Source organism: Saccopteryx leptura, chromosome 1, assembly GCF_036850995.1.
Source record: "Saccopteryx leptura isolate mSacLep1 chromosome 1, mSacLep1_pri_phased_curated, whole genome shotgun sequence".
In the NCBI taxonomy this organism is placed as follows: domain Eukaryota; kingdom Metazoa; phylum Chordata; class Mammalia; order Chiroptera; family Emballonuridae; genus Saccopteryx; species Saccopteryx leptura.
Window position 1 is genome coordinate 273147115 of NC_089503.1, and position 21573 is coordinate 273168687.

Below are 21573 nucleotides of genomic sequence, written 5' to 3' on the forward strand. Positions count from 1 at the left end.
TCTCTCTGTCCCTGTAAAAATAAATAAATAAATAAATAAATAAATAAATAAATAAAATAAGAAAACAAATCCCAGGTCGTGTTCTTCCTGGATGTGACCTTGGACAAAATAATCTCTTAAACCTCAACTTTCTCCTCTTAAAAAGAGGATAATACTAAATTCATTGGGTTGTTGGGAGTTTAAAATGGATAATGAGTATAAAAGTTTTATTTTTGTACTAAATACACTTATTCAATTGCTCAATAAATATAGTATACTTTTGACTACATGATCACCTTTATATGTAAACATAACTGTAAGACAGATGTATAAACACAGCCCAGGACACAAAATTTTTTTTTTTTTTTTTTTCATTTTTCTGAAGCTGGAAACAGGGAGAGACAGTCAGACAGACTCCCGCATGCGCCCGACCGGGATCCACCCGGCACGCCCACCAGGGGGCGATGCTCTGCCCATCCTGGGCGTTGCCATGTTGCGACCAGAGCCACTCTAGCGCCTGAGGCAGAGGCCACAGAGCCATCCCCAGCGCCCGGGCCATCTTTGCTCCAATGGAGCCTCGGCTGCGGGAGGGGAAGAGAGAGACAGAGAGGAAAGCGCGGCGGAGGGGTGGAGAAGCAAATGGGCGCTTCTCCTGTGTGCCCTGGCCAGGGATCGAACCCGGGTCCTCCGCACGCTAGGCCGACGCTCTACCACTGAGCCAACCGGCCAGGGCACAAAATTTAATCTTTGGTTTTCATCGGTGGCTGCTGTTATTGATCATGTGTCTTTTCTTCCTATTCTGCTTTGACTTTCATGTCCTCAAAACAAACCTCTGACTCATGATTTGTGCATTCTGAGCTGGTCCATACATAGGTAGCAGCATGGGTCAAAGCAGTAACATTTAGAACTGGTTGTCCAATGTTATTATTTATATATTAATAATATTAGCATTTCTTTTTACTTTTCTTTGTAGTTTCTAGTCTACTGCAACTGAGCTTCCTGGGCATTTGACCTTCATAAACCCTGCTTAGGCTGGAGGCAGAATTGCAGTTAATATGGGTTAACTGGCACCATTGAGGTAACTTACCTAGTGATTCCATCAAGACAATGAATTGGTGCATAAGTGACTCTATAAGTGGTTGTAATGTTTGTTAGAGGTTTGTCAGATGTTATTTTTTTTTATTTTTATTTTTTTTGTATTTTTCTGAAGCTGGAAACGGGGAGAGACAGTCAGACAGACTCCCGCATGCGCCAGACCGGGATCCACCTGGCAGGCCCACCAGGGGGCGACGCTCTGCCCACCAGGGGGCTACGCTCTGCCCACCAGGGGGCAATGCTCTGCCCCTCCGGGGCGTCGCTCTGCCGTGACCAGAGCCACTTCAGCACCTGGGGCAGAGGCCAAGGAGCCATCCCCAGCGCCCGGGCTATCTTTGCTCCAATGGAGCCTTGGCTGTGGGAGGGGAAGAGAGAGACAGAGAGGAAGGGAGGGGGGTGGTGGAGAAGCAAATGGGCGCTTCTCCTATGTGCCCTGGCCGGGAATCGAACCCAGGTCCCCCAAACGCCAGGCCGACGACGCTCTACCGCTGAGCCAACCGGCCAGGGCCTGTCAGATGTTATTTTGACTGACCTAGAGCATCCTGCCAAATTGGATGCTATCTTTTTTATTATTACTACTATTATTATTGATTTGAGAGAGAGAAACATTGATTTGTTTTACTTATTTATATATATATTGGTTGATTTTTATATGTGCCTTGACCAGGAATCAAACCCAAAACCTTGGCCTACCAGGATAATGCTCTAAGCAGCTGAGCTACCTAGTCAGGGTAGATTCTGCTATCTTAAAGAATAAGTTAACTTGCCTGACCAAGTGGTGACACAGTGGATAGAGCATTGGCCTGGGATGCTGAGGACCCAGGTTTGAACACCAAGGTCACCTGCTTGAGCGCAGGTTCACCTGCTTGAGTGCAGTGTCGCTGGCTTGAGCGTGGGATCATAGACATGACCTTATGGTGCCTGGCTTGAGCCCAAAGATCACTGGCTTGAACCTAAGGTTGCTGGCTTGAGCAAGGTGTCACTGGCTAGACTGGAGCCTCCAGGTCAAGGCACATACGAGAAAGCAATCAATGAACAACTAAGATGCTGCAGCTATGAGTTAATGCTTCTCATCTCTCTCCCTTTCTGTTTGTCTCTCTCTCACTTAAAAAACGAACAAATAATAAGCTAACTTTGCTTTAGATGTCATTTAGTTTGGTGTCTAACCAACAAAGCTTGGGCACTGAGGCTGATGGTATCCTGATAAATTTCCATGACTGCTCAAACTCTAGATGTGTAGGCATATGAGACCGTTTTTTTTTTTAGCCTACCCACGTGACTTTTAGGCTGTTTTTTGTTACTCAGCCCACTGATTCACAGAGTGGTCTGGGGCCTTTTCTTCCTTTGTTTTCTGTGTGTCCGGGAAAAACAGAATCATGAACATTTAGGTAGCACTGACTGTTTTGTAAACATTTTATACTATATTAACTTTCAGTCTTCACAAACCCCTGTAAGATACATATTGTTGCCTCCATTTTGAAGATAAAGAAGCTATGGTACAGAGAAGTTACATACCTTATTAAGGGTTACACTGCTAGTGAGGAATAGAGGAGTTGGGGTTTATATTCAGGTCATCTGGCTCCAGGATCACATATTATATATATCACACCTAAATTTTAGCAGATAGGGAGATGATCAATTCATGGTACCCTAAGGACTGCCTTTTTGTGATCTGCTGCTGTTTCATTTTGCAATGTTGTTTCCTAGCCTTTTGGAGCCTCTGATGTCACCTAGGGTAGAGTAATGGAATTTGTGGCATTTTCCCCAGGTCACTCAACCTCTAGATCTGGTTCCCTAGTTCTTGGTTGCAGTGACAAGTTAGGCTTTGGAACCAGGCTCACCTGAGTTTAAATCCTGCCATCCATTAGTCCAATAAATACACAGTAAATATCTACTGATCAAATACCAGGCTTTGTACCGGGTAGTGACCACACAGTAAACAAAACAATTTCTTGCTCTCAAGAAATTTGTTCAAGTGAGAGAAGACAAAAATATAAATATATGTCAGGTGGTAAATACTAAGAAGAAATACAGTGTGTCCGTAAAGTCATGGTGCACTTTTGACCAGTCACAGGAAAGCAACAAAAGATGATAGAAATGCGAAATCTGCACAAAATAAAAGGAAAACTCTCCCAGTTTCATACCTATTCAGTGCAGTTCGATGTGGGCTCACGCACAGATTTTTTAGGGCTCCTTAGGTAGCTATCCTGTATAGCCTCTACAGACTCGTCACTGACTGATGGCCTACCAGAACGGGGTTTCTCCACCAAACTGCCGGTTTCCTTCAACTGCTTATCCTACCGAGTAATGTTATTCCTATGTGGTGGCGCTTTGTTATAAACATGCCGATATTCGTTGCTCTTTGGTCACGGATTCGAATTTAGCAAGCCACAGAACACACTGGACTTTTCTCTGTACCATCCACATCTCAACTGGCATGTCGTGGGCTGCTCCGCTGTATACACGGTGTTACGTCATCATCTGCGCATGCGTACATGCTGCCACATCATCCTACAGAACTGGGTTTTCCTTTTATTTGGTGCAGATTTCACATTTCTATTGTCTTTTGTTGCTTTCCTGTGACCCGTCAAAAGTGCACCATGACTTTACGAACACACTGTATAAGGCAAGGGGATAGAGACTAACGGGAAGCACTATTTTAGAAATATGGTTAGGAAAGGTCTCTGATAAGGGGACATTTGAACAAATATTAAGTGAGGCATTATGTGGGTAGCTGGTGAGAGAGTGTTCCAGGCAAAAGGCCCTGAGATGAGACCATGATTGTCTTGTTGAAAGAACTTAAAGGAGGCCAGTGGGCCAGTGTAAGCACAGTAAGGGACAGGAAAAGTAGAAGCAAACAAGATGACCCAGGATTGGGGGTGGTTAAGCGAGAGGATGCACCCATCTCTTATAGAGCCTGATAGGTCAAAGAAGAGACATGAGCTATGTACTTTGAGTGAGACAGGAAATCAAGGCAGGGTGTCGCTGATGAATTACACATAACTTGAGTCTTTGTTTTGTCCATCTTAAACATGGGTTGCAAAGTTGTGAAGATCTGTGATCATGTAAAAACAGTTTTGAAAGAAAACATTTAAATCAATCCGTCAGTACAAATTGAGATAATACATTGCTTGTAGTTTATTCTCTGTACCTTGGGCAGGCTGCAGCCTGTCATGCTGCTTAAGACTAAGGTATCCCATGAGTAAGCTAAGGGGGATTATGTTCCTTTTCAGGCATAGGAATGTGGTCCTGTCGAAAGGAAAAGGGTAATTTTAGAGAACTCGTTTAGACATTGACGGTCTCCCCTCTTCCAGAGGCTGCAGCGGCGTCAAACTCGCTTTCCCAGGGTCCGTTGCAGCAGAGACTCCGCCTACTGAGCCTGCTTGCTTGGAAAGCTGCGGCTTTGCGCCTGTCGCCGCCTCCAACTCCCGGCATGCCGCTGGGCGTAGGGCTTGCATGTAGACTCCATTTCCCAGCCTGCCCCTTGGCTTGGTCAGGACGTGCCGGCGCCTATAAGAGTCGAATTGCTGGGGCTGGAGCCTATTGTTAGCTGGAGCCGAGGCGGTGTTGGGAGGCTACTGCCGGTGGCTCTTCTGTTGTCGGAGCCATTCAATCTCTGCCGCCTGCCGGCCGACTTGCCCACCCGCCTTCGCTCCCTCTCTGTCCTGCAGCCCTGGGAACTCCCCAACCGCGCCGCGGTCCCGGAACTCGCTCTCTCCCTCCTTCTCACCACCGGGCTGGGACTGTGGCAGCAGCAGTGGGGGCGGCAGAGACCATCCCGGGAGGAGGCAGCTGCGGCGGGGCCGGTAATGGGCCTGGGGGTGTGGGGCTGAGGGTGCAGCTTGTTCCTTCCTCGGGATCGGCCCGCGGGCGGCGGCGGGGGAGCTGCGCGGATGGAGGGGTCAGAAATGAGGGAGGCTCGGACGGAAGCGGTCGGGGGGCGGGGAGCTGAGGCGCCTGTGGGAAGGGGAAGAGCAGGGAGAGGCGTGGGAGCGAGCAGCTCGGAGATCGCGGGGAGCAGCTCGAAGGAGACCGATGGGCGGCTTGGAAGCCAGCATGACTGCGGATGAGGGTTGAGTTCGGAATGGAGTAGAATAGAGGGAAATGAAGGAAAGGGAGGAGGAATAGAGGGAAATGTGGGAGGAGTGGTTGGGAATTGGTGAGTAGCAGGCAAGAAGGGATAGGAAGGGTGGGTAGGGGCTGCCCTTACCAAGATAAGAATGAGCGGGAAGGTTACGGGAATCAAAGAAATGGGCCGGAAGCTGAGGGTTTCAGCGGGGAACTGGTGACTTGACATGTCCTTTCAGCAGCTCAGATTCCTGATGTGTCTCCCATTTTCCTGGCGTTGTGTGGGAAAGGAAAGCATCGCTTGCCCTGGTTGCTAGCTTGATCTTTTTCACAGGCCCAAACACGCAGCTGACAACCATTCCTCCTTTTTAGTGTCCTGGTCTTGATTCATCCTTTTAAGGGGGTTGAGAGTTGCTTTGTAACACACAAACCGTTCTTCAGTATGAAATGTTAGAGAAGTTATCCCCAAGAGACACGGTGTCCCCTTGCCCTCCAGTTTTCAGTTCAAGGAAAATCCATAGTTGATTCAAAATTTCCTTTGCTATATTGACTTCTCATTTTGCAAATTTCCAAAGCCAAGAAGGTGTTGGTGTGTACCAGATATAAATGACTGAATATCCTTGAGAGTTAATGGTCCCTACAGCATCATGTCCCAGTTCTTCCACAAAGATCTTGTGTCCTCGGTATGATGGTGGTATAGACATGGAAAGCCAAATTCTAACCCTGTGTCAGTGAATCTGTACACAGCAGGGAGAGGGTGTTGGAGGGAGACTTCCTTGAAATACCTAGTTTAGAGGGTGTTTTTTCACTTGAGTGCTTTGAAAGTTCATGAAAGTTCATCCTGGTAATCACAAGGACACACAGATCCACAAAATTCATAGTATTTGAGAATTAACCACAAGATATTGTAGAAGGAGAAACAGGACAGGTAATTTTATTCGGGTCATCATAACACTTAGCAAGCCTTCCTCTAACCTAGCTATAGTTGATATCCCAAATGATCTTACTAGAGATTTTGGTCCCTTGACCCTTAGCAGAAGGTTGGGTTCCAGTTGAGTGGACAGGCTTTCTCCTATGAGATGTACCTTGTATTATTTTCAGTTCATTTAAGAAAGAGGCTTTTATTACATAAACTTTGCAAATTATTCTGCATCCACAAAATTTGGCAGGGGTAAGCAGGGCCCCTCTTTTGTTAGTCTCATTCTGGTCTTTGGGATTCATTAAAGGAATCTTCATAGACCTGAAAGGCTTACATCTAGTACTAAAATACACATGCTGTATATCTATTTGGTGCTAGCCTAATATCATCTACATGTTGTGGATACCTTTGGAAAATGTTCAGCTAGAAATACTTGAGAAAAAACCCTAAAGCATGTAGTCAGAAAGCGTCAGTTGACCTTTCATTTCATTGGCATTTACAAGCTTTTATAAAGGTTTGCATTATTTTCTCAAAAAGCATTTGTTGTTTGAGGTGCTCATTTTGTCAGTTAACTGTCAGTTATGGCCTGCATTGCCAGTCTCAAGTTGATTATTTCTCTATGGGTTTAAGTGCCAGGAGTGTAACTTGTGTTTCTCTTAAACACACGCATTGATCCTCTGCCAGTTGAGAGATGGGAAAGACTGGTTTCTTTTTTTTTAATTTTTTATTTTTTACAGAGACAGAGAGAGGGATAGACAGGGACAGACAGACAGGAATGGAGAGATGAGAGGCATCAATCCTTAGTTTTTCGTTGTGCATTGCGACACCCTAGTTGTTCATTGATTGCTTTCTCATATGTGCCTTGACCGCCGGCCTTCAGCAGACCGAGTAACCCCTTGCTCAAGCCAGCGACCTTGGGTCCAAGCTGGTGAACTTTTGCTCAAACCAGATGAGCCCGCGCTCAAGTTGGCAACCTCGGGGTCTCGAACCTGGGTCCTCAGCATCCCAGTCCGATGCTCTATCCACTGAGCCGCTGCCTGGTTAGGCAAAAGACTGGTTTCTAATTGTGATCTGCAAGGAGGTTGATTTGTTAAGATGGAAAATGTGAAACTTATTCTGGTTGTTATTGCAAAACAAGATCTCCTCAGGCCACTGCAGAAGTGGATAGGAGGTTTGTTCTTGGTGCCTAGTGAACATCTTTATCTAATAAGTCAAGTTCACACCAGAGAGTTGAACAAGGAGAGCTAGGTTGAAATTTAAACTTATATTGGCTGTCAGGGCAGAATCGATGGATTTTAGAAAAAATTTTTTTAATGGAGTTAATGTCATCATGATGCTAACAGATCCTGGGTAGGGTTAAGAGAGCTAAATCAATATGCATGTTATTTACACATATCCATAGATTCTTCTGAGGCATTTTAAGGAAAAGATTTTTCTCCTAGGTTTCATGTCTTTTTTTCTTTTTCTTCCTTACCTACCTCTTGTCATTGCCCAGAAACCACTATTCCAGAAGTGGGGAGGGAGAGGGGGAGACATAGATAAAAGAGCGAAGGAGAAGGAAACAGCAGCCAGCAGTCCTTGCTGCAGCAGAGTGCACAGCAGTTACCCTAACAGAAACGATACCCCTGAGGGCAGCTGCGTTAAGACTGGAGAATTTTGATACTAAAGATGATTTTGGACCATACCCAATGTCATGCAGGGCTTAAAGAGAAATATCAAAGGGAACCCACACTACCAAAAGCAAAGGGACACTCTGGAAAGAACCAAGTGCACATTTGCTTCCAATCATAAATCCCTGAGTAATTCCAGGCTGAAGAAAAGGCCAGTTTCCTGGTAGCAACACCAATCTGGGTCTCAGTTACAAACTGACGCTGGACTTACATCCTTTCTAAGAAAGCAGATTTTCAGTTCAGTCTGAATTTTTGTGTGGTTGATAAGGTTTTTAAGTGGGGAGAAAAAATTAAATTCAGTGGTCAACATATTCTTTTCCTTTTTTTTTAATTTTTTTTTTTTTTGTGTGTGTATTTTTCTGAAGCTGGAAACGGGGAGAGACAGTCAGACCGACTCCCGCATGCGCCCGACCGGGATCCACTCGGCTCGCCCACCAGGGGGCGAGGCTCTGCCCCTCCGGGCATCGCTCTGTTGCGACCAGAGCCACTCTAGCACCTGGGGCAGAGGCCACAGAGCCATCTCCAGCGCCCGGGCCATCTTTGCTCCAATGGAACCTCAGCTGCAGGAGGGGAAGAGAGAGACAGAGAGGAAGGAGAGGGGGAGGGGTGGAGAAGCAGATGGGCGCTTCTCCTGTGTGCCCTGGCCGGGAATAGAACCCGGGACTTCTGCACGCCAGGCCGATGCTCTACCACTGAGCCAACCAGCCAGGGCCTTTTCCTTTTTTTTTTTTTAAATCCCACTGACATAAGTACTCGGTTGTAAAGTTTCCCCCACCCCCACTCCATAATAGAATGGAATGAGAAATTTGTATCTTTAGACTCAGCACTATTCTTAACTGGTAAAAAGTCCTTGGCTGTCTCTATTCTTACCATGTCCTAGGAATGTGAACTCTGATGGCAAGATCAGGAACCTGAAGAACAGAATTGATACTTTGGGCTCATTTTTAAGTTTAAATACAGTTCTTATGAAGTACTTGATTTTTCCCCCCTCCCTGGCCAGATTTATTTCAGGAATGTGTTTGTCTGAGACCTATATGGCTAAAGTTTCTTAGGTCCATCTTGTGACTTACAAAGGCAGAATTCTGATGAGATCTGGATAAAGTTGGAAATATTGTTTCTAAAATACTTACTATATATCTGGTTGACTATTTAGAGTTTATCCAAGAGTAGGCAAATTGGTTCTAGGAAACAACAGTCCAAAAAAACAGCTCTGTAGCAGGCATCCTTTGACACCACAGTATATTCTGGGTAGCTGTTCTGCAGTAATGCAGCCGTGTCTTTCTGGGCAGTGTTGTTATTCCTGCAGTATAATTAGCAACTAGTGAGATCACAGTCTGGGGAGATTCTGGCATTACGGAGGCAAAGCAGGGAGGCTTCGTATCCTCACACGTGGCTCTGGCTCTGACAGCATTTCTGTTGAGCAGATTCATATCCTTGGGAACTAAAGACGAAGACAGAGGAAAGATTTGTATCCGAGACTCCTTGGTTGTGTGATGGTTTGTTGAAGACACTCCTGCCATATTGATGTAACCAGAGTAAACTGTCTTTCTTTTGCTATTTGTTTTCCCCTTGCTGGTTTCTTTACAGAGGGCAAAGGTGGTAAAGCTAACTTTTCCTTGCACAGAGGAAGACGATAGACCTGCAGGGCCCTCTCTTATGGAGTAGTATGAGATTGGAGATTCTGGGTTTTGAAGCTAGTGCAGATTCTAATCTTCAGTCCATTCTTTAGAACCAGATTTGACCGTTTTAGGAACCTGGAGAGACACTTTATACTTGTGAAGATCTGGGTAAAGCATTTCCCTGGCTGCCGATGCACTTTGAAATTGAGAGCCTAAAGCAGTATTTCCCAAATATGTTCCATGGATCATTTGCCCCCTAAAATACTCTGGAAAACAGAGGGTTCCATAATCAGGTGTATGAGATGCTGTGCTCTGTTTTCTTCCACCCTTTCCATGTTAGCATACTAAAAGCCTCTATATGTCCTCCCATAAGCAGTTTTCTAAACTATTTTGACAGAGCAGCCCTATATCCATGTAAAAGCTATTAATAGCCATTGAATTAGTTTATTTCATACACACACTTTGGGAAATGCCAGGCTGTATCTTCACTAAGAAAAATAATTGGATCTAGTCTAGGTTTAGGCACTGTATAATTCTGCTTTTGATACCCTGTCCCTCCTACGGGCCCCCTGGAGAGCTTTCCTGTGTGATCAGAAGGGCAGCTCTTGTTATCCCTCACTAATGAAGCCTAGAGCCCAGCTGGCTTGGAACCAAAGGCCTTCATTCTACTGGGAAAGGTGCTGCGGTTACTCATGTCATTATTCTGAGACTGAGAATGGAGGGGCTGAGGGGAAACAAAACGAGGGGGAAAATGTTGGCTGGAATCAGTAGAGAAATTCCCTAATTTGGAGAGACCATCAGTGCTAGCTCAGGTGCTCTGTCTTCAATTGAAGAGCTTTTTTGCTAGTCTTGGGAGGGGTCTGTCTTAGGACAGGAATGCTGATTCCTCTTTTCCCCTGGGCAGAATCCTGATGCACCTGGCTTGCTGGTGGTGAGCAGGGGCTTCGGGGCCAACAGTGTGGGCTCCCCAAGGAAACCCCTTTGAAATCAATGGATGAATTCACGGGCTCGGGTCTCAAGAGGAAGTTTCATGATGTGGATGTGGGCTCATCAGTGTCCAACTCAGACGATGAGATCTCCAGCAGTGACAGTGCCGACAGCTGTGACAGCCTTAATCCTCCTACAACTGCCAGCTTTACACGTGAGTGAGCCGCTCCCTCCCTGCATCCACCCGTGTCCCGTCATCAGAGCCCACTGCAGTTCTTGCACAGCTTCTTCTAATCAGGTTGAGGGTTTTCCCTTAATCACAGTCTTTCTCACTCTTAGCTCAACTTTGCTCTTTGGAGGACCTCATTGCTCCAATAGTGTAGACTTAAGTCTGATTTATTCTAGCTGATTTTACTTGTGCTTGGTTTGTGGGTCCCCAGAATGGGTTGAATTAAGTGGAAGAGAGGAGTCCAGGATTCTACCCTTCCCCAGCACAGTCCCATAGAGTTCCATGATATTGTAGGACATAAATCCTTATTGCCTAGACAACTGGGGAAACTCCAGATTTTTTTAATTCTTCTGACTCAATTAGTTTCTTGGAAAGAATTTCTGATAGTATAGATCGGGGTTTCCTGTGGGCCAAATCTGGCTTACTGCCTGCTTTTGTAAATAAAGTTTTTTTGTTTTTTTTTTTAAGATTTTATTTATTCATTTTAGAGAAGGGGGAAGAGAGGGAGGGGAGGAGCAGGAAGCATCAACTCCCATATGTGCCTTGACTGGGCAAGCCCAGGGTTTCAAACCGGCAACCTCAGCGTTCCAGGTCGACGCTTTATGCACTGCGCCACCACAGGTCAGGTGTAAATAAAGTTTTATTGGAACACAGTCTTACCCATTGTCTATGATTGCTTTCATGCTATAATGGCAGAGTTAAGAAGTTGCAACAGAGGCTTTATGACCTGAAAAACCTAAAATACTTACTACCTGGCCCTTCATAGAAGTTTGCTATCCCATTATTTAACGCTATCTAATAGAATTTTCTGTTATGAAAGAAATGTTCTGTATCTACACTGTCTACTGTGGTATCTGCTATGGTAGCCATTAGCCATATGTGGCTATTGAACCCTTGAAATGAGATTGTTTTTAGTGAAGAGCTAAGTTATAAATGACTTTTCATTTTGTTTATTATTTTTATTTTTTATTCAGTGAGAGAAGAGGAGGGGAGGGGCAGAGACAGACTCCCACATGTGCCCTGGTGCCCCGACCAGGATCCACCCAGCAAGCCCATTAGGAGGCAATGCTCTGCCCATCTGGGGCATTGCTCCATTGCTCAGCAACTGAGCTCTTCTTAGTGCTTGAGGTGGAGGCCATGGAGCCATTCTCTGCTTCTGGGGCCAACTTGCTCAATAGAGAGAGAGAAGTGAGAGGGAGAAGAAGAGGGAGAGGGGTGGAGAAGCAGATGGATGCTTCTTCTGTGTTCCATGTCTGGTAATTGAACCCAGGACACCCACATGCTGGGCTCTACCACTGAGCCAGCTGGTTAGGGCCTATTTATTTATTTATAAAGCAATCTTTTATTATTAGTATTATTGATTGATTTTAGAGAGATAGAGGAAGAAGGAGAGAGAGAAGCATTTGTTGCTCTATTTTTGTTGTGCTTTTTTTGGTTGCTTCCCGTATGTACTGTGACTGGACATCACATTTGCAACTTGGGTGTTTTGGGAGGACGACCAACTGAGCTAAACAGCCAGCACCTAATGCTAGTTTATTTACATTAATATTGAAATTGACATGTATGGCTAGTAGCTGCTATGTTGGACAGTAAAGCTATATAGATTGTTTTATTCTGATTACCTAGATATCCTCTTCCCGGCTGATGTCTAAAAATAGAATTTGTGGTCTGTTTGGGTAAAGTCAGTCTAGAGGCAGTGCTGTGGACCAGCTAATGCTCAAGGTCCCTTCCAACTATGCATTTATGATTTAAAAATTAGAAATGTCTCTAGGAATATTAAAAACTGAGAAATAGCCTGACCAGGTGGTGGTGCAGTGGATAGAGCATCAGACTGAGATACGGAAGGACCCAGGTTTGAAATCCCGAGGTTGTCGGCTTGAGCGCAGGCTCACCACAGGGTTGCTGGCTTGGGGAAGGGGTCACTCGCTTTGCTATAGCGCCCCCCCCAATCAAGGCACATATGAGAAAGCAATCAATGAACAACTAAGGTGTCACAGTGTAGAATTGATGTTTCTCATCTCTCTCCCTTCCTGTCTGTCTGTCCCTCTCTCTGACAAAAAAAAAAAAGAGAAATTATTTGAAAAAAGAAAAAAATGCCTCTACTCTAGGTACAGGGAGTATCTTTGAAGAGTGGAGAGCCTAGATAGATGAGAAAGAATGAGGTCCCCACACAGACCATCTCTGGATTAATACAAGTGCTCTCTGTGCTCCCTTCTCAGCCACATCCATCCTGAAGCGGCAGAAGCAGCTGCGGAGGAAGAATGTACGTTTTGACCAGGTGACTGTGTACTACTTTGCCCGGCGCCAGGGTTTCACCAGTGTGCCCAGCCAGGGTGGTAGCTCTCTGGGCATGGCCCAGCGTCATAATTCTGTACGCAGCTACACACTCTGTGAGTTTGCTCAAGAGCAGGAGGTGAACCATCGGGAGATTCTTCGTGAACACCTGAAGGAGGAGAAACTCCATGCCAAGAAGATGAAGGTGCCTGGGGGGGCTGGGGTCCGGTACTGCTCATGGACCAGAATAAAGTGGGGAACCACCTAGGTCTATTAATTTTTTTCTTTTCTTTCTTTTTAACTGTTGCCCTTGGCATGTAGATCCAGTTCTAGTGAAAAGGCTCAGATTTGAAATCAGATCACAGTCTGAGATACTGTTCTTTTGTGTCTGGTAGGGTCTACCAGTGATACCAAAATGGCTTCTCTAGAATTCCCTACCCTTGGTCCCTCAAAATATTTTTTTAAAGTTTAAAATGCAAATGCTTAAAGACATTCAAGTCTGCTACCCCTAGAACCTGAGGAAGCACAGTATTTCAGTTTCCTGTCGGATGAGTAGCTGTTGCACTCATGCACAGGTTTTGGATCTTTTACATTGTCTGAAAGAATCCTTCTATTTATAAGTATAGTCTTTTAGGGTGTAAACTAAAATCTCTAGGTGACAATCTTTTAGGTGTAAACAATAGCATTACCAAATGATTATTTTGATTTGTATAGTACTGTGCCTACCACTGATGCCACACCAGCTCTTCAAGTGCAGGAGGAGAGTATGTCTGGAATAAGAACCATCTTAGATGACTATATCTACCCACTGCTCCCTTAGCACTGCTTGGTACTTCACAACTAGAGTTTCCACCAGTCTGCAACCAGAATTCCTAGTTCCAAATTTGAGAACACTACTTTAGTCCTGGCCATGTTTCTTGTCAGCCCATATTAAAACAGGTGGCTGCATTATTTCCAGGGTCCTGGGTGAAATCCTAATGGGACACACCACAGTGTTGTAGGGTTGGAGTACTGGTGGCAGAGGATGTAGGTTAAGTAGATCTCATTCCTTTCTCCCTTTGAGAACTCTGTGTCGACTTCCCTCCGCCTACTCCTAAAGCCTTACACCTGCTATTCTAACTAGAATGGCATTCAGGTTTCCCTTTCTTAGGAATTCCATCCCTGACCTCATCACCTTCCTGCTGCTATAGCAACAGCTGGGCAAACAGACACTGTTCTCATCATTTGCAGTGAAGGCCCTCTTTGCTTTCCCTAAGAATCCCTCTCCTAAATCTGGTAGAGGAATGAACTATCAAAAGAGGATACCACTCTGTTCTGTGGCCTCCCTTGTAGGAGGTCTAGAGACAAACTGAAGGCTTAGGATACAGGATTCCTGCTTACTGGCGTTTTGGTGAGCACAGCAATGGGAGGTATCTAATACATCCTTTCATGTCAAGAGAAAACCCTTACTTTTCTCAACTCCAGTTTACTGGGGGTTTTTTAAGAAATTTTTTCTATCCTTAACACTCTATAGGGAAGGCTGTTGGTCTCAAATATATACATATACTTTGCATCTCCCATATACCATCTAATATTTTCCTTTTGGGCTGCCGCCAAGAAAAAAGCTGCTGGTACCCTGCAGCTTTAGTTACCAATGATTTTTCTAATACTTTTATTACTTTTTTTGCTTTTACCCATATGAAATTTGTTATTGTTAGTAGTATGAATTGTGAATCTAACCTTATTTATTTAAAAAAATAACAACAAAACTCAGCTGTTCCAAGGCCATTTACTTATTAGAAGGCTCTATGAGTGATAGGAAAGGTCACCTCTGTGACACATTAAATTTTCATGTCTACATGGGCTTCTTTCTGTTGCATCTCTGATCTCTTTCCTTTGAGAGGATAGCAGGAGTGAAGGTGATTAGGAGGAAGCCAACCCCAGTGAAATGGACAGGAGAAATCCTTAGGTCTGCAGAAAGGCCCTTTGTGGTTGGCCTGTCTAGTACAGAAAAAATAGACTAAGGTATCCTTATAAGTACCCACTTTCTCTCATTTTTCTACTACCTCCCCCATAAAACAAACAAAAAAAGAGGTGTGAAGCTTACTGCCCAAGTTTGTTGCATCACCTCTCTCCTAGGAGTCGCTCCTTTACCAGCATTGTTCTGTGGCTGTCTGATGAAATAAGCCAAACCTGCCAGTAGTTTGGCTTTCATCCTGCTAGCAGCTTCTAGAGCCCTGGGGATTTTGAGGTCTCCCTTTTTTTATTTGAACTCTAGTGAGTTTTCATAACTCATTCAGCTATGGATTTTCTTCAGCTTGTCCTTCCATTAAGATTTCTTTTCCTGGCTGTCTGTCCCTCATAGCCCAGAGAATACAGTTCTGCTCGTAGGTAGTACACTCAATTACATATGCCACCCTTCCTCACATATAACTTTTCTTTGAAATCAAACAAAAACGATTTGAAAAGAGAATCTATTTCTTCTAGATCACAGGTTAGAAGCAAAGGCTTGGTAGCTGTAAGTGGTTCATATTTTTCTCCCAATAAAATGAAGCTCTTTTGTGTATGAATGGATAATTGTTCACCTTGTGGGCATTCAGGTTCATTGACAAGGACCTGGTAGCCTTGTACTACATTTTAATGTACTCTTTTTTCCCCCCTAAATGTGGTTTTGAATCGTTTGGGGTACAAATGGAAGGTGTCTTACAAGGTTATCTATATATCCAAGGAACATCTAGCTATTGATGTATCTTCTCCCTGTGTTAGAAGGCAGTTAGCAAAGTAAAGGGACCTCAGTCTGGCAATGGAGGGTAAGCTTGTGGGAATAGATAATCTTCTAGAAGGGAAGATGAGATGGGTTTTGAGAAACTTTGATCCAGGAAGGTGATTTTCCTGTGTTGACATGGTGGTGTTAGAGCTGCATGAGCCTACCTATCTTCCTGCTTTAGATTTATTCTCTTGACCTACAGTGTCCAATATGGTAGCGACATGCGGCTACTTATACTTAATTAAATAAAATTGAAAATTCAGTTTCTCAGATGCACCAGCTACATTTACAGCGCTCAGAAGCCACATGTACTAATGGCTGTTGTATTAGCATGGATGTTTCCATCATTGCGGAAAGTTCACTTGGACTGTGGTATGCTAGAGGCCCTCGGTTAGAGGCTCATGCTGACGACGCTCAAAGGCTAACCTATCCTTCTGGTCTCTTGGCAGCTGACCAAGAATGGGACAGTGGAGTCAGTGGAGGCTGATGGCCTGACACTGGATGATGTTTCTGATGAAGATATTGATGTGGAAAATGTGGAAGTGGATGATTACTTTTTCCTGCAGCCTCTGCCCACCAAACGGCGACGTGCACTGCTGAGGGCTTCTGGGGTGCACCGCATTGATGCTGAAGAGAAGCAGGAGCTTCGAGCCATCCGCCTGTCACGGGAAGAGTGTGGCTGTGACTGTCGGCTATACTGTGACCCAGAAGTGTGTGCTTGTAGCCAAGCTGGGATTAAATGCCAGGTCAGTCCAACTTGGCCTGAGATGGTGTATCTGCACTAGAGTCGAGGGTGTGGTGTGGGTGCCAATGAACCTAGGAGGCTGCCCATCAGTGTGGCTTCCACATGACTGAACGCTCCCTGGTTCTATGACCCTCCTCCACCAACCAAGAAAATCAGTGTGACAGGCTTCAGGCTGTGAAGATACCTGTCATTTTCTCTGTTTTATACCTCGATGGTGATAGAAGAAGCTGTCAGCAAATGGAAGAACGGGGGGCTTAGTAAGTTTAATATCAGAGTTCTTAGATCCTCTCATTCAGGATCACACTTGGCCAATTAGAGCTTAAATTCATAGTGTATTAAAAGATAGAAAGCATCATCCCCCAGCTGGGCCTCTGATGGAGTTTGGAAGACCAAGTGCAATTGAAACAGCAGTACCATCTCAGAGAGTGAAATGTATCTGGAACTTGAACACTGACAGTGTGGATGTGAATCCTTATACTTGAACTTCTCCTGACCAGCCTTTTCTTTCTTATTTATGGTTAGGTATCAAATAGCTGTAGTGGATCTAGCCAAATACTACTTTTCAGACTGATGTCCCATAATGAATCAGTCTTATCCCCAGATGTAAGGACAATCTGATAATTAGACTGTTCCTAAGAACTGAAATGAGTTCTTAAAATTGACATCATAGGAAGCCATTGTACATTTGTACATACCAGCTTACTCATGTTTTTAATTTTATTTTTGCATTTTTTTCCCTTTTGGATCCAAAAGGGAGAAAAGTAGGTAGGAATAATCTCCTTTCCAGATACCCCTGGTCTATAAGTTATCTTGGTAACTGCTTCAGAACCAAACTGGTCAACCAACAGGAATTGAAGCAGGTAGTGAAAAGCTGGCTGGCATTTTGTTTGAACTTTCATTATAACACCTTAGCAAACTAAGGCACTTTTGCTTAGTGTCTCCAGAATGTATTTCTTTGGACTAGCTAGGACTTCTGCTCCCATCCCCATGCCTGACATCACAGAAGAGGTGTAGGCCCCAGACTTTTATTTTCTCAGTACACCAGGTAAGTTCTGGAAAAGCCTCTGAGGCACATAAATTTTTTCTGCTCTAAGAACTGTTGACATTCAGAGAGGCATTTCTGCACTTTTCAACTTGGAAAGACCAGCGACCTTTTGATAGGATTTTTGTCTACTTTTTGTTTAGAAGAGGAAACAACTTGAGAGAGAGATGAGTCTGCACTGGAATTAAACGCAGGTGATTTAATACCTGCCACCCAGTGCTGTGTTAGCTACACATTGTTTTGAATTGGTTTTGTCTCTTATATGACCACAAATCCCAGCTGCTTGTTTTTGCCAGCTAACATCTCCTGCCGCCATTGCTAAATCTGTTGTTTCCCACTTGTTCAACCTCCATGTCCTCTGCACAGGTGGATCGTATGTCCTTTCCATGTGGCTGCTCCCGTGATGGCTGTGGGAACATGGCTGGGCGCATTGAATTTAATCCAATCCGGGTCCGGACTCATTACCTCCACACCATCATGAAGCTGGAACTGGAGAGCAAGCGGCAGGTGAGCCGCCCTCCCGCGCCAGATGAGGAGCCCTCACCCACTGCCAACTGCAGCCTGACAGGAGCACAGGGCTCTGAGACACAGGACTTCCAGGAGTTCATCGCTGAGAATGAGACAGCAGTGATGCACCTTCAGAGTGCGGAGGAACTGGAGCGGCTCAAGGCAGAGGAAGATTCCAGCGGCTCTAGTGCCAGCCTGGACTCTAGCATAGAAAGCCTGGGCATGTGCATACTGGAGGAGCCCCTAGCTGTTCCTGAAGAGCTGTGCCCAGGCCTGACAGCCCCCATTCTCATCCAGGCTCAGCTGACCCCAGGCTCCTCTGTCCTATGTTTTGCGGAGAACTCGGACCACCCAGCTGCCTCAGCAGTGACCAACCCATCCTACTTGAACAGTGGGCCCCTGGTCTACTATCAGGTGGAGCAGAGGCCAGTTCTGGGGATGAAAGGAGAGCCTAGTACAGGAGAAGTTCAACCCTCTTCCCCCAAGGAAAAGGATCTCAATGTCTTTTCTCTCCCTGTTACCTCACTGGTGGCTTGTAGCCCCACAGACCCAGCAGACCTCTGTAAACCAGAAGTTGGGAAAACTTCCACTCTAGAAGTGCTAGTGCCCGAAAATTGTAACCCTGTGGAGCCGGAGAATGAAGACTTCCGCCCCTCGTGGTCCCCCTCGAACCTCCTCTTGAGCACAGACAGTGAAGAGGGCTGTGTGGTGGTGAAGACGTCACAGCAGAGTGAGGACCGGCCCCCTGAAGATTCTTCTCTGGAACCCCCTCTGGCAGTGTGACACAGGGATGGAGAATCTGCCTCTTACCCATGCTCTATTTATTCCCTTATTTTATCTAACACCATTTCAGAACAAAACTGTAGAAGCAGCTGCTGCTCCTATGTTATTTTATTGGGGTCTTGGGGAATGGGTTGGAAAAGACTGTTTGTACAAGTATTTTTTAAAGGGTAAACAGAACCAAGACCAGCCCCGGCTTGATCTGGGAATAGTCTTGGGGCAGAGGAGGCCACACAGTGCCGAATACTGAGCTTTCTGGGCCACTGGAACAAAGAACTAGGATCTCACAAGAGAAATTAGGTAATTCAAGCAGCTATTCTTTATGTAAGGATCAGAATACATAATTTGAACAGCATAGCAAAACCCCTTCTCCTGAGCTCCATCCAGGTGGGATACAAGCTCATTTTTCTTGGTGGTTACTCTGCTATCCCATTTTGGTATATCATAATACAGTTGGAAATGTCACCTGGAGAGAGGGGATGGTCTCTGCTTCTGTATAAAACCTCCAGAATTTATAAAAACTTAACCTGCCTTCCCCCTATTTGGTAAATAAGTTAATATTTGACATGTTTGGTGTTTTCTGACCTGTTCCCCCACACTGGGGATTCCTGGTCTGTAACTTGAATTTGTTTCTCATTGTAGGTACTAGAGTTTAACTTGTCTACTTGTCTCCCCCTTACCCCCCTCCATCCAACCCCCCCATCCTTCCTTTGAAGAAAAAAAGCTAGATTGGCTGGGGATGTGGTTATAAAGAGCCTGAGTCTTCTGTGTGTGTCTAACACTAGCTCTATCAGGCAGCTCTAGGCTGGGCTCACACATCCCATGAGAGGCAAATATGGAGCATTAAGTGTGTCCAAAAGGAGGTAGCAGGAATAGTCTGCTCTCTGGAAAGATAACTTTGTGCCATGCTTGCCTTTACCCAGGTTTTTCCCTTCACTTTGGGAGATTGGAGCTTTAAAGGAATACAGGATGTGGCGATCTAAGGTCACCAGCCAGTTTTGTTTTTTTTTAATCTACCCTTGTGGTCCTTCTGGGATATACAGAGTTGGAGAGTTCTTACACTATTCCAGTTCAGTTCACCCCCAAGAATTGCAAATATTTATTAGACCCCTTCATCTTGATATTTCAAAATTGGAAGCCAAACTAATTCTTAAGTGCTACATATACCTCCCAGGTTCCAAAGAATTCAAGTTCTGGGAATAGTCTTTAAGGTCTGTAGAGTAGGACTCATTCCGTTCTTTCTATCTAGGGATAGGGTTCCTGTTCCTCTCTAGTCCAGCTTGTGTTCCTGGATGTGCTCCACTGAACACTTAATTCACTAGCAGTTACCTTTGTTTTAAAATGGCGGCGGCAGGGAGCAAAGCACTCTTCCCTAGCATCTTTTACACCAGTGGTCCCCAACCCCGGGGTCGTGGACTGGTACCGGTCCACAGAGAAAGAATAAGTAACTTACATTATTTCCGTTTTATTTATATTTAAGTCTGAACGATGTTTTATTTTTAAAAAATGACCAGATTTCCTCTGTTACATGTCTATGCTTGTCTCGGTCACGTGATACATTTATCCATCCCACCCTAAAGGCCAGTCCGTGAAAATATTTTCTGACATTAAACCGGTCCGTGGCCCAAAAAAGGTTGGGGACCACTGTTTTACACCATGCTTTCCTTCTGGTATGGTTTATTAACCGGGAAAGAACGAAGTGAAAACCTTTTCTTTTGGTGGGGGAGATAAATTCCTATTTATCTCGCTCATAAAGCCTTTTATTGTGGGATATTAAGGCCCTTTTGTTTTTTTTGTTGTTGTTGTTTTTGTTTTTGTGAGAGGAGGGGAGGGGAGGTAGAGACAGACTTGCATGTGCCCTGACCAGGTGATGCTCTGCCCAGCTGGGCTGCAGCTCCGTTGCTTGGCAACTGAGTTATTTTAGCACATGAGGCTGACCAGGGAGCCATCCTTAGTGCTTGGGGCCAACTTTGCTCAAACCATTCGAGCCATGGGTAGGGGGCCATGGGTAGGGGGTAAGGGGAGAGACAGAGAGAGAAGGAAGAAAGATATGGGGAAAGGGGTAGAGAAGCAGATAGTCACTTCTCCTGTGTGCCTGAACAGGAATTGAACCCAGGACATCCACACGCTGGGTCGACGTTCTACCACTGAGCCAGACAGCCAGGGCCTAAGGGTGTCTTAAAGCTACCTTCACGTATGTCACAGCAGCATTTTGACTAAAATCGCTGAACTGAGCCTGACACGCCTTGTACTTAATAGATAACATGTTTTAATCCATTCTGCCTCCCCTGTTCCAGTTTTTGCACGGGGTTTGGAAGAGACTTTTTAAGTACATAGGTCCTTAACGCTCCCCCATCCTCTAACCTCACAGGACAGAGTTGTCTTGGATACCTGAGATCCAGCTATCCCAAACTGAGCTGTACTCCCCCACCTCGGACTGATCCCCTCGAATACAAGACGGAAGCTTAACTGGATTGGACTTGATGGATAAGAAACTTTCTCAAAGTTTGTGTTGGAAAGGAAGGGTGAGCTCTATACATTCCTTCCTTAGGAATGATTCATAATCTAGGAAAGTGATTCCAATTGCTCAATAGGATATGCATTAACCTTTGGGATCAAATGAAGAATTTGAATCTAATTATTAAATCCCTAAGACAGTGATTTTTCTGAAGAAACTAGTTTCTTCATTAACTCTACAGTTCTGACTCACATTGATCCCAATCTTTTAAATGTTAAACATTTAGCATTGTCTTGTTAAGCAAAGGGCCTTTTCTACAACCTAGTCCATCTTATTTCTGGTGCTACCTGTGATGGACACAATTATGAGTTCATGGTTGCTAGAAAAGCGAGGCCTCTGATCAGAAGCAGATGGCTTCAATCCTGCTCAGTCCAGGCTTAGAGAAAAAGAAATGAGTTCTTATTGCAACTAATTTTCCAATTTCCTTTATCATATACTATATGCAGGTAGTACTT

The 21573-nt window shown here is 44.9% G+C and overlaps 1 protein-coding gene across 4 annotated transcripts; it reads left to right on the plus strand.

The window, feature by feature from the left end:
• Positions 1–984: 984 nt before the first annotated feature.
• CSRNP2 (cysteine and serine rich nuclear protein 2) lies at positions 985–21492 on the plus strand. Of its 4 annotated transcripts, XR_010747510.1 has the most exons (6): positions 4297–4880; positions 10255–10491; positions 12726–12985; positions 15976–16272; positions 17680–18900; positions 20972–21492. XR_010747510.1 is itself a non-coding variant. In XM_066353994.1 (5 exons), the coding sequence occupies exons 2-5, from the start codon at positions 10341–10343 to the stop codon at positions 18601–18603; spliced, it is 1632 nt and encodes a 543-aa protein (XP_066210091.1). In that variant the 5' UTR covers positions 985–1057; positions 10255–10340; the 3' UTR covers positions 18604–20216. The 4 variants fall into 4 exon arrangements, 3 of the variants coding, with proteins under 3 accessions (XP_066210091.1, XP_066210085.1, XP_066210099.1); XM_066353994.1 differs by lacking the exons at positions 4297–4880; positions 20972–21492 and adding an exon at positions 985–1057 and having other exon boundaries at positions 17680–20216; XM_066353988.1 differs by lacking the exon at positions 20972–21492 and having other exon boundaries at positions 17680–20216.
• The last annotated feature ends 81 nt before the right edge of the window (positions 21493–21573 follow it).

Coding starts and splice junctions, on each gene's coding strand:
- CSRNP2 (XM_066353994.1), top strand. CDS start 10,341: ATGGATGAATTCACGGGCTCGGGTCTCAAGAGGAAGTTTCATGATGTG. Junction 10,492..12,725: donor TACAACTGCCAGCTTTACAC/GTGAGTGAGCCG, acceptor CTCCCTTCTCAG/CCACATCCATCCTGAAGCGG. Junction 16,273..17,679: donor AAGCTGGGATTAAATGCCAG/GTCAGTCCAACT, acceptor TCCTCTGCACAG/GTGGATCGTATGTCCTTTCC.